At 41.8% G+C, this 14391-nt stretch overlaps 1 protein-coding gene across 4 annotated transcripts in view; it reads left to right on the top strand.

Moving 5' to 3' along the window:
* Positions 1–14391, top strand: part of LOC134526433 (solute carrier organic anion transporter family member 1C1-like) — a 46108-nt gene that overhangs the window by 8530 nt on the left and 23187 nt on the right. For all 4 annotated transcript variants that reach the window (XM_063358335.1, XM_063358318.1, XM_063358326.1 and 1 more), the window contains 9 exons: positions 822–954; positions 1574–1695; positions 2637–2783; positions 3911–4009; positions 4761–5006; positions 5840–6004; positions 9312–9507; positions 10573–10738; positions 11162–11346. In XM_063358335.1, coding sequence (XP_063214405.1) covers positions 822–954; positions 1574–1695; positions 2637–2783; positions 3911–4009; positions 4761–5006; positions 5840–6004; positions 9312–9507; positions 10573–10738; positions 11162–11346 — 1459 coding nt within the window. The remainder of the gene's footprint in view (positions 1–821; positions 955–1573; positions 1696–2636; positions 2784–3910; positions 4010–4760; positions 5007–5839; positions 6005–9311; positions 9508–10572; positions 10739–11161; positions 11347–14391) is intronic.

The raw sequence follows: 14391 nt of genomic DNA, 5'->3' as shown, positions 1-14391 counted from the left end.
TTCAGAAAAAAACACTGATGCAATTTGTTGTGAAAAATGATTGTATGCGTTTCCTTGAACCACTAAAACTGAACGAGACTCACCTAGTAAAAATCAGCATGACTGTCAGTATGATTATATTGCATAGGAGAGGGTTGCTAATAAAAGCAATTCAACATAGTCCTAAAGATTTTGTAATTTGATAAGCTTAGTGTCTGACTAATTAATGCTAATAGAAATTTTGACTGTTGAATGAGAATTTACCTGCACAGATTTCCGCTTTCTCTCTCCTTTTGTCAGCAATCCATCCACCCCCCTCCCCACGGAAGTCTTTGCCCTTTGTGATTCATTCAGCAGCAAGAGTTCAAACCTCTAACTGTAATCTACGTTGATTGTCCAGGCCATCCCCTTCCCGCTTGCACTAAGGTTTTCAGCATGACATTGACGCTTGCAATTTCAGATTACTGAATTTATCTTGCGGGGTGGGTGAGTGAGGGGGGTGGGGGGTTCAGTGGACTGTGGTATTTATCACAACGAAATTTTAGCCTAAGTGTATAAATCCCTCTTTGATTCCTTCTTTTCCTGCTTTCCTGGGTATTGTTCTCTTCAGCTGGCACAGTGCTCCACTTTTCCAGCTGCCTATTCAAAAGTTTATGGTTTTCTTATCATGGAAGGCATTGGGCTCCTGTAAGAATGCCTAGAAAGAGGGATAAACACCAACCCCACATGACCAGCCCTCTCCCCCTGAAATTTCTGCATATACGACACGTTAGGCTTCAATATTTTAGGGGATCTCTTATCGAGAAGCCATAAAACTCAGTTTTCCTTTTGTACTTTCAAAGGGAACCTCCTAATCATAATTCTTGTAAGCTACTTTGGAGCGAAGCTTCACAGGCCAAGAATAATTGGAGCGGGCTGCTTAATTATGTCAGCTGGAACATTCCTAATTGCGATGCCCCAGTTCTTCATGGGACGGTAAGTGCGAAGTGATCGGTATTTTCCAACTGGGCTATGCACATTTGAATGTTTGCTCGCTGAAATATTTAGGTATTGATTGGGAAGGTGCTTGTGGAAATCGGCATATGTCGATGTGGTTACTCAATTTAATATTTGTTATGAAAAGACTTATTACTGCAGAGCAAATATGCTATTCTCAGTTGCAGTCAACTTTTCGTTTTATTAGTCTGTGATCTTGATCAGCCACATTTTGACACGGTTTAGGAATTGTTGAAGCTTCTAGTGATGACTTGATGGCTAAACTCAGGAAGACAATCTGGGTATCAAACTCAAGGCAGAGGATTCAGCCACTGTCTGATAATCTCTTAGTAGGAATTCATGCATCATAGCAGAGCAAAGTGCCTGCTACACTGAAATGCATCACTGTGACACCGAAGGGAACCAAAGGGACAATTTTCACATACTACCACAGTGTAAACCGAGTTCCACTTATACCCTATAAACCGTCATTGGCAACACTGGATGCCGATGAAATCTGCATTTTAGTGCTACGGCCCTATCTTCCGCAGTAGGAACAGATCTGTTTGCTTTTTCTTATAAGTTGGGACACTAAAAAACAACTTTGGTTTATGAACAGATATCGGTATGAAAGGTTCCCTTCCACCATCAACTCGACTGGCAGCATCTCTCCATGCCTGCAGGATAAAAGCCAAACTCCATTCTCAGCCTTGGAAAAATCTCATGCAAAAATAAATGCAGGTGAGCATGATCTCTTTTAAATATTGTGATAAGCACAGTAAAATACATAAAAAAGGCTCCCAAACTCTCATGCAATAGTTTATTAGAGTGTAAAAAAAAAAAAGTAAATGGGAGTCAGCTAAATCTTTCCCACAGGAAAGCCAGATCTACTGGCTGAGGCAAATTTATTAAAAACAAATATTTAACTGCCACAACCCACTGCCAAGATGTTTTTTCAGGCTGCAGCCTTTCCTCCAGCCTTGCTGTCTCCTCCAGCAACTTTCTGCAGCTTGGTGGCTTGCATGAACACCAAACAATCTCCCAGGGGGACCTTGGGAAGTCATGGTCTTCCCTCTGCTGGGAAATGTGCCTTTGGATCCTCATCCCACTAGAAATAGCTGCCTGGGTCTCCCAGCCTGCAGACCCTGCTTCTTGTTCCTCTCCCTGCCCGTTGACCCCGTTTTCCACCACACCAGGAAGGTGTCTCCCCTCTGGGCGAGCTGACCTTCGTGTGGGCAAGGAGCCTTCCTCCCTGATGCCTGGCCATGAGTAAGCTGTGGGTGAGCAAATCAATGTCACAAAGAGTGTGTGGATTTGCATCCTTGTACCTGTGGATTATGTGTGGCTGGTAGGGCTCGCTGTCGACAATGTTTCCCAAATCTTTCCGTTAGGAGATCCCAATTTTGGTTAGAAGGAAGTGAAAAGAGTTTCTAAAAAGGTATGTGGCAACAAATTTATAAAACTGGCCAACTTCGAATGTCTTTGGCTGAAGAAATTCACGTTAAACATGTGTTCATCTCAAGATGATTGGTTTAAAATTGCCATCCCCACCCCCTCCAAAATATTTTCCACAGTTTTCACACTGATTTTCCCACATTTAAAATATTTTAGAAGTCCTGTGCATTCAGCATCAAAATGTTATGAAAAACACGTCATTGTTGTTTCTCTTGTGATGTGTCCAGGATGTGAAAAAGAAGCAGGCTCTTCCATGTGGATCTATGTTTTGCTGGGAAATCTTTTGCGTGGAATAGGTGAAACTCCTATCCAGCCTCTGGGAATTACATATATTGATGATTATGCCATTGAAGAGAATGCTGCCTTATACATTGGTAAAATAAATAATTAATTTATTTTTCCTAAAGGATTTTACCCCAGAGGAAACTGAATCATTCTGAATAATGGAATGAATGTTATTGAATTAAGTTGCCCTGATTGTTTTGTTTGCATCATTTCCAATATTAAAGTTTATTTAAGAGTCACGTACACTCAAGGGACCAAGTTCCCTTTTAATTACACCAGCACAGTTCCATTATCTTAATTTGAGGAAAGAATTTGACCTTAGGTTCCTGCTGTTACCCTAATCTTCCTAATTCTTCTGGATGTGGACTGCTGAGCCTCTGTGCACATTCAGTTCTCTGGAAAGTGATAAAAAACATGTACTCTTTTGAGCACTTAAAATAGAATGTCAGCAGCCACTCAAAACGTTCCCGCCAGATTCAGGTAGAATTATAAACAGTGGTGCTGAGGCTCTGAATAGTTGATATCCCTGTTTTCTTGTGTTCATTGTCTGAAGACCTCTGCACATTCACCAAATGTGCAGAGGTCACTTATTACCAAAAAATCCTTTCCCACCAGCATCCTGTCTTGACAAGTTTCCAGCCTGGCGAAAGGCAAAACCTCAAGTTCTCTCTATAAAACATTCAGTCTTCCCAGATTTCCATATCAATTTTGACGATTCAAAACATGCAGAAAGTTTGGCTGAGGGTGCATTGAAACGTGTTAATATTGGGTACCAAACCAAAGTGATTTTTCAGCCTATTCAGGGCCCACCACAACTTAAAGTGATCAATTAAGTTAAATAATTGCCAATTGCTTTCCAGTTACTTTAATCTACTCAGCTAAAGAGCTTCTAGCAATCATAGATTGGTGCTATTATTGAGCTTAGGCCATTAAGTTCTCTGACTTTTTTTCCTTTGGGTTGAATTTCATTCTTCAATTGGACAGTAACAAAAAAAGTCAAAGTGTCAATGTAGCGGGGGGAAATTTTATTGGAATTTTTTTTTCTTGAAAATGTTGTAACTTGTGTAACTAATGTGCCAGAGAGCAAACGTTGGCTCGGTATTTTAAGGCTGTATCACTTGTTGCCCATCACATGTCATACTTTGTTGTTAGGTGCAGCAAGAACCAGAGCTCTTTTTAACTTAGAAGAGTAACGGTCCCCTGTTTTCTCTTGCAGGCTGCGTACAGACAGTTGCAATTATAGGGCCAATATTTGGCTTTCTTCTAGGATCCTTGTGTGCCAAACTTTATGTTGACATTGGCTTTGTAGATCTGGGTAAGTCAGAAAACTCAGATTTAAAATAATTCAGTCAGGCTCCAATATGCCTATTTTAGGCGAAGAACTAGTTACCTTCTAGCAGGGTAGAGTGGGAACTTTATGAAATAAAAAGGATGACAGTAATGCAGTGCCCCATGCAGAAAATGCTAGCAAGAAAGATGGGTATGGAAGAAGTAGGAGGCCTGAAGCCCCACAGATCTGTAGCTGGTGCCTCCCAGGAGATGTCCTGGCGAGGAGGCTCTAGGAGGACAGCAGGCACCAGGAGGAGGCAGGAGCGAGGGTCAGGATCCTGCCAAGAGCTGCGTGCGTGCCTGGGAAAGAGGTCTTGCAATGGGTACCAGGGCTCCTGATTCCCTTCCTCCCCCCAGAAAAACCCAACACCCCATTTTTCCCTGGCACTTTTGTGCAGAACAGACCAGCCAGGAGCAAGAGCTTGGCCACCTGGACTACCTCATGTCCTGGTCCTTGCAGCCTCCCTGGGGATGTGCGAGTGGCACGGCTGGGGACTCCGTGGTGTCAAGGGAAGGCTGTTGCTGTGTCACAGGAATCAGCAAGTCCTTATTGCTGCCCCACAATTGCTCCTCTAACACTGACAGAGACACAAAGCACAGCTAAACCTGGCGAGGGGCGGGTGGTGAACTCCTCTGGAAAAAGTCCCTGCAAAATCACCTTCCTTGTTATCAGCAAACGTTCCCAAAAAGCATTTATTTAGTTCTCTTTTTTTTTTTTTTTTTTTCACTTTCTCCAGACAGTATAACGATAACTCACAAGGATGCGCAGTGGGTGGGAGCCTGGTGGCTGGGTTACTTAATAGCAGGTGCAATTAGCGTTCTGGCTGGCATCCCCTTCTGGTTCCTGCCAAAGCACCTCCCAAAACCAGAGGGCAGAAAGGACTCCAGTACCTCTTCCGAGCAGTCAAAGTTCATTACTGAGGATAACAAGGAACAACACAAATCTTATCAACAACAAGTGAAGATTGCTGAGATGGCAAAAGGCAAGTCACTAGAGTTTTTTCCCTCAGCTGTTGAGTCTCTCTCTCTCACTGGCTTTTATACTTTATGTTTTCTGAGGCCGTGTTTTAATCGCCCTCGGGTGTCACTCTCCACCTAACTAGTATGCATAAAAGGGTCTTGTCATTGTTCCTTGTTGCGTGCAGAATTTCTCCAGATGAGATTTGTAAAATTACACTAGTGGCCCAACATCATGAAACTCCGCAAACATTTTTAATTCCCAGATCTTGACTGTTGCAGAAGTGGGGGTCAAAAATATGAAAATCTCAGTTTCTGCTAAACCTTTTTCTTTAAGGTCATTCATTAGAAAAACACGTAGAATATCTGATCAGAATAAGGATGGGCACAGACTAAATAGAGTATTTTAGGAGCTGTCTGGATTTAGAAATGATTTCCTTTGCACAATTACAATTCCTTGACCATACTTTGCCAAAAGCATTTTCCCTCAGTACTTGAATCTGTGATTCAATATGTCTGTGCTTACTGTCAGCTGTGCTGAGCTCCCTCTGCCCCCAAATTAAGCTAAAAGATGCTGTGGCTTTTGAGGTCACATAGAAACCAAATCAGTCCTGTTTTATGGTTGAAAGAAGATATCTAAAATAAGATGGCTCTTCTGAATAAGGGTGCTTAATATTTTGCTTCACCATACCCCCGTCCAGAAATGGGGGAGCCCTTAGGAGCATCATGGGACTTCATGGCTTCTTTCTGAAACGTCCTGCAGTCCTCCTTTGGAAGGCGCAAACGTGTTGCAAAGCATTATTCACAGCGGTTATTCTCTCCCCAGCCTGGTTGTCATTTCTGCCGTTTTGTCTTGCAGACTTCTTGCCATCACTGAAGAACCTCTTTGGGAATCCCGTTTACATTCTGTATCTGTGTGCAAGTATCATTCAGTTCAATTCTTTAATCGGCATGGTGACATATAAGCCAAAGTATATTGAACAACAGTATGGGCAAACATCTTCAAAAACTAATTTTGTTATAGGTAATGCTATATCTGCTTCTTGATGCCTTAAAAGTGGATGTTTTAGGAATGATGTATATACACCTAGGGAAAATTGGATTTTTTTAGGATATGTTTATTTCTTCTCCTTCCTTGTCTGCCTATAAGTAGTAGCTCGTAGAAGGTTATTTCATTTCTAATTTATCAATAGCTAGCTCTGCGTTTATCTATGTAAGTGTTACTGCAAAAGATTTCACAATTTGACACTTTATTTCCCCTTCTACTTGGAATTTGAAAAATAATGTATGTACATCACAAGAGAATTAATTTTAAAATACTTAACATAAAATTGTCATCAGACAGATCTGTCCCCTTGGTGGCTTCCCATTTATTTCAACGAAACGAGGATCAACTAAGGACTGACCATAAAGTAGCTGTGATATTGCCAGTGATTTCTTACTTTCTGAAGAGGTTGGTGTTAAATAAAAGGAAGTCAACGCCATATCAGTGATCACATTAGAAACTTAGCTTTATTCCAGTGCAATGCTGGTGAAGGAAAAATAGGTATTTCTGCCCTAATTTTACCTAAAAGCCTTTCTCTGTTGTGAAGTTAGTCTCACAACCTCTCCCGTACAGTACGAGAGAGAGATGCAGCTTCTGCCTTTGGGTATTGAGGTGTCCATTTTTGGAGATGTCTTCAGGACGGTGAACTTCACTGCCCAGTTACTGAACTGCAGGCTTGGGTTCAGTTCCTGAGGTCCCGGGATTCAATAGCATTAGACAGCAAAGAGGTTTACATCCATCCAATACAGAGGGAACTGCCTTGTTTCAGAGCAGCATTAGTTGCACGGCAACGGAGGTATATATATGCAGAAAAGCTGTATTGATCCATTGTGCTATGTTAATTCCTTAAAGATAGAGGCTGGAATTTCCTGGCACGAAACTCCTAAAAGCAAGGAGAAATCTTCAAGCACAGTCAACGGTCAGAGAAAGTCTAGAAAACAATCCCTACATTCAGTACAGTACTTCTCATTGTATTTAAAGATTTTCTGGAGCTAAGCTTTCAGGTATGTGCAAACTGAGTGAGGATTAAGAGCCATCTGATTTCACAAAGCATAGGGACTATATCCAACAGAGAATGTGCGAGGGAAGGATCCTGCCTGAGTGGCCATCCCTGCAATACAGTGATTCACCTTCCGCCTTTACCACTCTCTCCCAACCCACCCTTGCTAAGAAACTAACAGTGGCTATTTCTCTTTCCCTACCTCTTTTCTTATTTCTTCTTAAAAAAAAAAAAACAACCACAAAAAAACCCCAAACCAATTTCTAGCATAATCTCTCTGATAGATATCAGAATTGTCAGAGCAATTTAAAGCACTATAACAAAAAAAAAAAATCAGCAGGAGGTCATAAGAGGGTATTTCTCACTAATCACAATCCAAAGAATGTGCCAGAAAGTAAAATGGCTCCTCCTGTGTTTGTATGGTTTTCCTTAAATATGCACACTTTGCTCCCCCCTCCCGTGATGCCAGTGTCAAGCAATGGCGTTACCTGCAAGGCTATGAGACAAAGGCATAAAAAAAGGGGTGCATAGGAACGGGCAGGCAGAGCGCGGGTACTCTCTGGTCATCAATGGGCATCACACAGATCCCTGTTCCAATCCCAGTCCCCTCTTACAAGCAAAAGAGAACAGGCAAACCCGTTATATAGTGACTCTTAATCTACATCTGCTACATTTTAGTTGCTGTTTCTAGATCCCCTGAAGGGCAATTTTCATGTATGTGCAGAGTGAAAAATGCCGCCCCAGTAAAGCTTCCGGAACCTCATCAGTAACTGAACCGGGCTCATGTACTCGGCCAAGATACTGGCTCCTGGGTTTGCTAGGTAGAATAAGGCTTTTTCTGACATCAAACTAGCATCTCTTCTAAGCAGTGATTTTTTCCATGTGTACAGGTGGATCAAACACTGACTTGAGCCAGAAATTTAAGGGATCCCAGTGCACTTCCTAGCAGGCAGATTAGACTCTAATGTAAACTGGTGTTTTACACCAAGTCATTTGAAATCACATTATAATACCTCCGGCCCCCTGAACAAACTTCTGAAATTTCATCTGCTATATGAATGCATGTATGCCTTGGTACTCACTTGTGTTTTGGTCACTCGCTGGGCTCAGCACCGCTAGGTGTCAGCAGGAATTAAAAGCTGCAAGCCGCATACATGGCCCTGGGGGAGGGGGGCGGAATTTAGTGCGCCGGAACTGGCTGGTAAAGTTGGGAAAATAATTTTAAGTAACAATGGAATCCAGCAAAAGGCACCTTGCTTAACTATGCAGTGTTGTTTACGGTGGTACCTTTTTTGCATCTGCTGAATGGGATTTATTTTTTTTTTGGTCTTGTTGCCCATGTCTGTCAATATGGACACTGCTTTGAGCAAAGCTGTCCAGGTAAGGGTTAATGGTCACCCAGTTTTACAGGTTTCCTTCAATGCTCTTCCACTTGATTGCCCCAAGACTGATACAAGACAGCCCATGGGGTATTCCTATCTTTCTGCCGATGCAACACTCACCTACGGGAGCGTTTTAGTAACCAAAACCAGAGAAATTCCCTCACTCACCTGGGCACAGAGGCGATGACATACCACTGGCTTTCTCCCTCTCCGAGACTCCTCTAGGGGATCATCAGTGTCATGGCTGAATCAAACCAGAAAAAGCACGTCTCGCTCCGGATTTCATAACACTATAGGTGAAACTGAGTTGTTCGCCCTCTAGGAATAAGCATTTTGGGTTCCTCCTGTCAGTGGAAAAGGGAAGGAGAGGAGGAACTGCCCTGGAAAGCTGGAGTGGGGCAGCCCCAGAGAGTGGCCCCTGTTGCCCCTACTGTTGCTGTGTGGGTGAAGGAGACAGGGAAGGTCTATAGCAAAGCCCCAGACTGTGCAGTGGGACCGTGGCTGTCTTGGCACGATACCATAGCTAACTCCTCTGCGCCCAGAGCAGCTCTTGTGAGAAATACTACTAAAAGTATTTGAATTAACACTACAGTGATCCCTCCACTGATAAACTAACAGTGGAGTAAATCACCTAGCTTAAGAAATTGGAAGATCGTCACCTAAACCTCATACATAATCTCTTAGTCAAAGAACTAGCAGAGAAACATCTCCCTGGAGTAATTTTTTAAAAGCAGCCCCAGCACCTTCATAGGAACAGTCCAAGTCTGGATAAATAAAATGCCCCGACTGAAGATCTTTCATATTTTGTTGCTTGATCTTATTGCTGCTGCTGTTTTTGTGGCTGAGGAGGATAGTCCATTGAGCTGGGTTTTTCACTAATACGGATTTTTCTGTTTGATTTTAGGTCTTATCAACATTCCTGCTGTGGCCTTTGGCATATTCTCTGGGGGACTGATAATGAAAAAATTCAGAATCAATGTTTTAGGGGCCGCAAAACTCTCCCTGGGATCATCTTTCTTTGGTTACCTTTTGCTCCTCTCATTATTTGCAATGGGCTGTGAAAACTCAGAAGTGGCCGGACTGACCATGTCGTACCACGGGTATGCTGGGAAGGGCATGCTTCAGCATAAAGTGCTATCGCAAACCAAACGCCTTCCTCATTTTATTCCACAAAGTATATATTATTGAAAAGAGAATGACTGACCTAAATATGCTTCCCAGAAATTTGATTCAAAGCAGCGGAAACCGCTCCATCTATTCCAGCGGGCATTGTGTCAGAATGCTTTCGTGATTGTTGCCTTCAGCCCAGAGGGGTTCATGCCACAAGTGCAGATTATTTTTCTGATTACTTTTTAATTATGATTGTCATGGGACCCATCCTTTGAGCCCAGAGATTTCTGGAAATGTGAGGCACTCAGTAGGAGGGGTGCAATTCAATTAATTGTTCCTTGCCTTTACGTGCTGCTGAACAACCCACGACATTTAATAGCCTGTGAGCCCAAAACTGAAGGATTCAAGTATTAACCATGAGTTACCCATGGTGTTAACCATGAGGTACACCTGGGGCTAGCACTTTTTGGTCACTGTTGCCCATGGAATTACTCTGTAATGCTCACTTTTTGGGAGGAGTTGCCAGCACTGACTCCACAGCAGCCCCAGGAGCTGCTCCTCTGGTGACTTCAGTAGCAGCTGGGTGAAGCTGGCAGGTGGCTGTTGTGCAAGGTATCAGACCCTCAGTTTGGATGAATACCAGTCTGATCATTTCCTCTTTAACTTCTACAGAGACCATTTCCCATGAGTAACTTGCTCCCTTCTTTGCCACTAAAGTAATCAAAACTTTTTTGTCCAGTTTTGTTAAAACTGCATCAAGCCTCAGATAACTAAAATCCTACAAATCTGAGAAAACACATGAATAGAAATTGTTAGCTGTCCCCCTTAATGAAGTAGCTACTATCTCACAGTAGGTGGTGTGATATTGTGAAAACCTTTTGATAGCAGAGAAATAAGAATTTACACTGCTGCATGGATGTGAAGAGACAACACCTTAATGGACTACAGACAGAAGGCCTGGCCAGGTGCGCCAGGCAGAGTATAACCCATGATTTGATAATGTTTTCTTCCACATCTGCTAGAAGACATCATTGCAATTTCTCTTTTTTCCCCAGCACCAAATGGACAACTGATTACGAGCAAGCCCTGTTTTCGGAGTGTAACTCGGGCTGCCTGTGTTCCAAGAACGACTGGGACCCCATCTGCGGGGAAAATGGAGTTACCTACATTTCTGCTTGTCTCGCCGGCTGCCAGGCGTCCAGTGGCAGTGGGAAAAACACCGTAAGACAATCTTTCATTTCCATATGCCACGGGGTAGTTTTCCTAATACAACCATTTCTGTCAGAATAAGTAGATTAAAATTGAGTAAGGCATGTCCTAAGTTTTTTTAGCAATCTGCCACCCACATTTAAACCTTTCTCATTTGCTGTTTCCAGCAGAAATCCAAAGCAGAGAATGTAGGAGGGTTTTTTTTTTAGCTGTTGGCTATGAAAAATGTTTTTAAAACCCCACTAAATACATTAATCAGCAGTAGATACTTTCTTTTTAAATTTCTCCTTCAATGAACAAGCCTTTTCCTTTTGAAAAACATTTTCCAGTCTGGATTTAAACTTTCAACTATCCAGAAAAGCATGATGTGCAATTCCTGAATATCCACTTCTCTGCTGTTTATGTTATCATATACTTTTTCCTGGTGTCTTCCAGGTATTTTTTAACTGCAGTTGTGTGGGAACCTTGGAATCTCCTTCACGAAGGTCCTCGGCTGTGGTGGGACCGTGTCAAAAAGGAAATGAGTGTCCAAAAATGTTCCTGTATTTTCTAGTAGTATCGGTTATCACTTCATATACTTTGTCAGTAGGTGGCACACCCGGATACATACTGCTTCTAAGGTAAGAAGTCATTTCTGCAAGCATTGCCAAAGGTTTTCAGGGTGCTTTGACACGTGTAACTGAGTCTCCCTCCCCACCTGGTGTTGCGAAATGTTTTCAGCTATGCAAGTTGGCTTTTAAAATATTTTCTTTACTATTGAAAGGCATCCTCATAATTTGAGAATGTGTTTAATCAAGAAGGTGCTTATGATTATCTCTACCAGCAACACCTTTCTGGTTTTAAACACGATCTAGGAGGCCTGGTTATCGTTTATACCAAATTCTGCTTCTCTTGAAGCCTTTTACATCACCAGAATGGTGTTAAATGGCCTTCATGCAAATGGAAATTAGCCCTGCACGAGCCAATGTGTGCACATATATGCTTATAGGTAGCCAGTTTTCTTCACTTACTTTGGATAACCGAGGCACAGCTACACAGAGGTGATCTAATCCAAACCTTCTATATACACTCAACTCTTCTCCTCTAGTCAATTTTATTACTCTATATAATTGTTCTGTCCCAGATTTCTCTCTTCAAAACAAAGATAGATTTAGCACGAATTTTTTTTTTTCTGTCATAATAATTATGGGTTTATTAATTGTCCCAGGAGATTGTTCCAATACATATTTAACTGCTGGAACTATTTGTCCATCACCGAGTGTAAGCTTTTAAGCTAATTTTAGAAAGTGCAAAAGGACTATAATACTTCCAGCCATTAATCTGGATTTTTGTCAGCTTCTTGCAATTTTTGGATTCTAAGTGCTGCTCCGCTCTGTTTTGGAAAGCTTGCTTTCTCAGTTACTCTTTCCAAATTATTTCCAGATGGGTGCGTTTTACTTATCAAACAAAACAAGGGTAAATACAGTTTAACTGATCTTTATTATTGTTGCGTTTTCTTACCACAAAATTCTCTTTGTTTTTGAATGAAATTTTCTGGAATAGGCCCTGTCTCTTTGCCAGTGTCTTTATATCACATGGAAAAAGCCAGTGCTAGAGCTGGCTGAATGTAGGCTATATGGAAAAACCTAAATAAAGAAATGTAACTTCAGCTATGGTTCCGGCACAGTCCTTGAACCAGAAGTAATACTCACATAGACACTTTCAGAAACGGCTGAGGTGAGGATCCTTTTCCGCTGTCCTCCCCAAACACTGCCGGTGCGGTATATGCCTTAAAACATATGAGCTGCGTAGCTTTTTCCACCCACCTTGTAGGGTTACCATTGAGTACTGCAAAAACACATGGTCTCTCTCTCTCTCTCTCTCTCTCTCCAAGTCAATCCAAGAAGAACAAACATATTATAATTCATTTTAGACAATTCTTAGTGAAGCTTGTGCACCACTGAAACTGTCCATGCACCAAGAGGAGGATGATTCACGAGTTGAAAGCTTGCAGCAAAGCCTTCAGGATTTTCCACCAGGTTGCCCTCTGTGCTTGCTTCTGACACAGGGGGATCTTTTTTGCTGTAAAAATATGGGCACAGGGCTATGCAGAGGTGCAGCTTCCTTCCTCTTTCCCTCCACACTGTGTCCCCTTTCTACCCATAAAACATATGATAGAAAATGTTAAGGCTATGGTACCACACAGGGCCTCAAAGCCCTCACTGCCATGCTCACCCTCCTGCTTTCCATCTTGTCTCCACTTCAGAAGTGTCTGGCAGGAGATGTTTGTAGCTGAACATCTACGAGCTTAAATCACACAGAGCTGCCCGGACTTATCAACCCCAAGAGCATGCTCTCAGGGGACTTAATGCTTAAATGGATTCATTTAGAAAAGCTTAGAAAGTTTTTTAATAACGAGACTAAAACGTTTCCTTATATGAAATGAGCAAAACAGCTTTATTGGTTCTGCTCCAGAGCTTTTATTTCTGTTGAAAATCATTTTACTTTGAGAGCCGTTTAATTGAAACTGAGAAGTTATGTGTTTTTCTGCTGGATTGAAGGCACCCAAATCTGATGTGCAGCTAAATAAATCATGTTTCAGTAAGTTCAAGCCTTTTTTTTTTTTTTTTTTTTTTTTTCTCTACAACTGACCTGCGGGCACAATTCCGCTATAAGCTCACACTTGCTTTTCTGAAATCTGTCACTGACTGGCTTTCCCTGAAAAATCTGTCTGAACTGAAAGTGTGCTTCTGTTCCCAGAATGAAAAAAAAATGTTCTTTGAAAACAAATAATCCTGAGGTCAAGTTGCAGGCTTCATTAGGTAATTTTTCCAGTTATCTGTTTTTAAAATTATTCAGTATCCAGTCAGCTCAGATAAGATTCCAACACTTAAGCAAGATAACATTTTTACATGAGCAGATGTCATTGCACCTGCCATGGAGCACAAATACAGCTAAATCCCTAAAAGCCTATAAGATTTAGTGATATTTACTTCAAGGGTTTACATGACTGAAATCATTGAAATATGCTTACAGCTAGTGACCGAGTCATTTGCTGGTATGTCTTTTTAGTGGTATTAGACTAATTACAAGGAACTTGGGAAAGCCCTGAAGTTTTGGAGAAAAAAACCCCGCAATTCAGATAGCTGCCGTTCAAGCACAAGCTCTTAATAGCAGGTGACTGGGCAGTGAAAAGGAAGTCTCAGATCTCCCTGAGAAGTTTGGCTCTCACTCAGGATCTCAAAGAACTCCTGTTTCCGTGCAAAGACAATACAAATGTTCGAACAATTTTTTTTCCGTATGAACGATAAGGTTTTTTTTGCAGGGTATAAAACCTATGGAACACATAGGTGTTGTTATGTACAGTTGTTTGTTTTATTTTCCACTCTTCGTTTTCTGTGCCCTTGCGTTTGGTTAAAAGGACTTCTAGGCTGAGGCTTGCTTGTGTAGCCTGTGTCTGATAGGAGGGCAAAACACTGTTCTTCATGCTCAAAATCATATTACGTTCAGGCCTGCGTAGATTGCAGTGCCTGTGTAAGCCACAATATAACAAACTGTATGATGATGATCCATGATCAGAGCATTAGAGAATAAAGCACTCAGATTACAAAATGAGATGCACATAGCAATTTTTTGACCATGGTACTTCAGTGTTGTTTTCCTTATGTGTCCTTCACGTCCTTTTC

This window comes from Chroicocephalus ridibundus, chromosome 1 (assembly GCF_963924245.1).
Source record: "Chroicocephalus ridibundus chromosome 1, bChrRid1.1, whole genome shotgun sequence".
NCBI lineage: Eukaryota > Metazoa > Chordata > Aves > Charadriiformes > Laridae > Chroicocephalus > Chroicocephalus ridibundus.
This window is presented reverse-complemented; position numbering and strand designations above follow the sequence as displayed.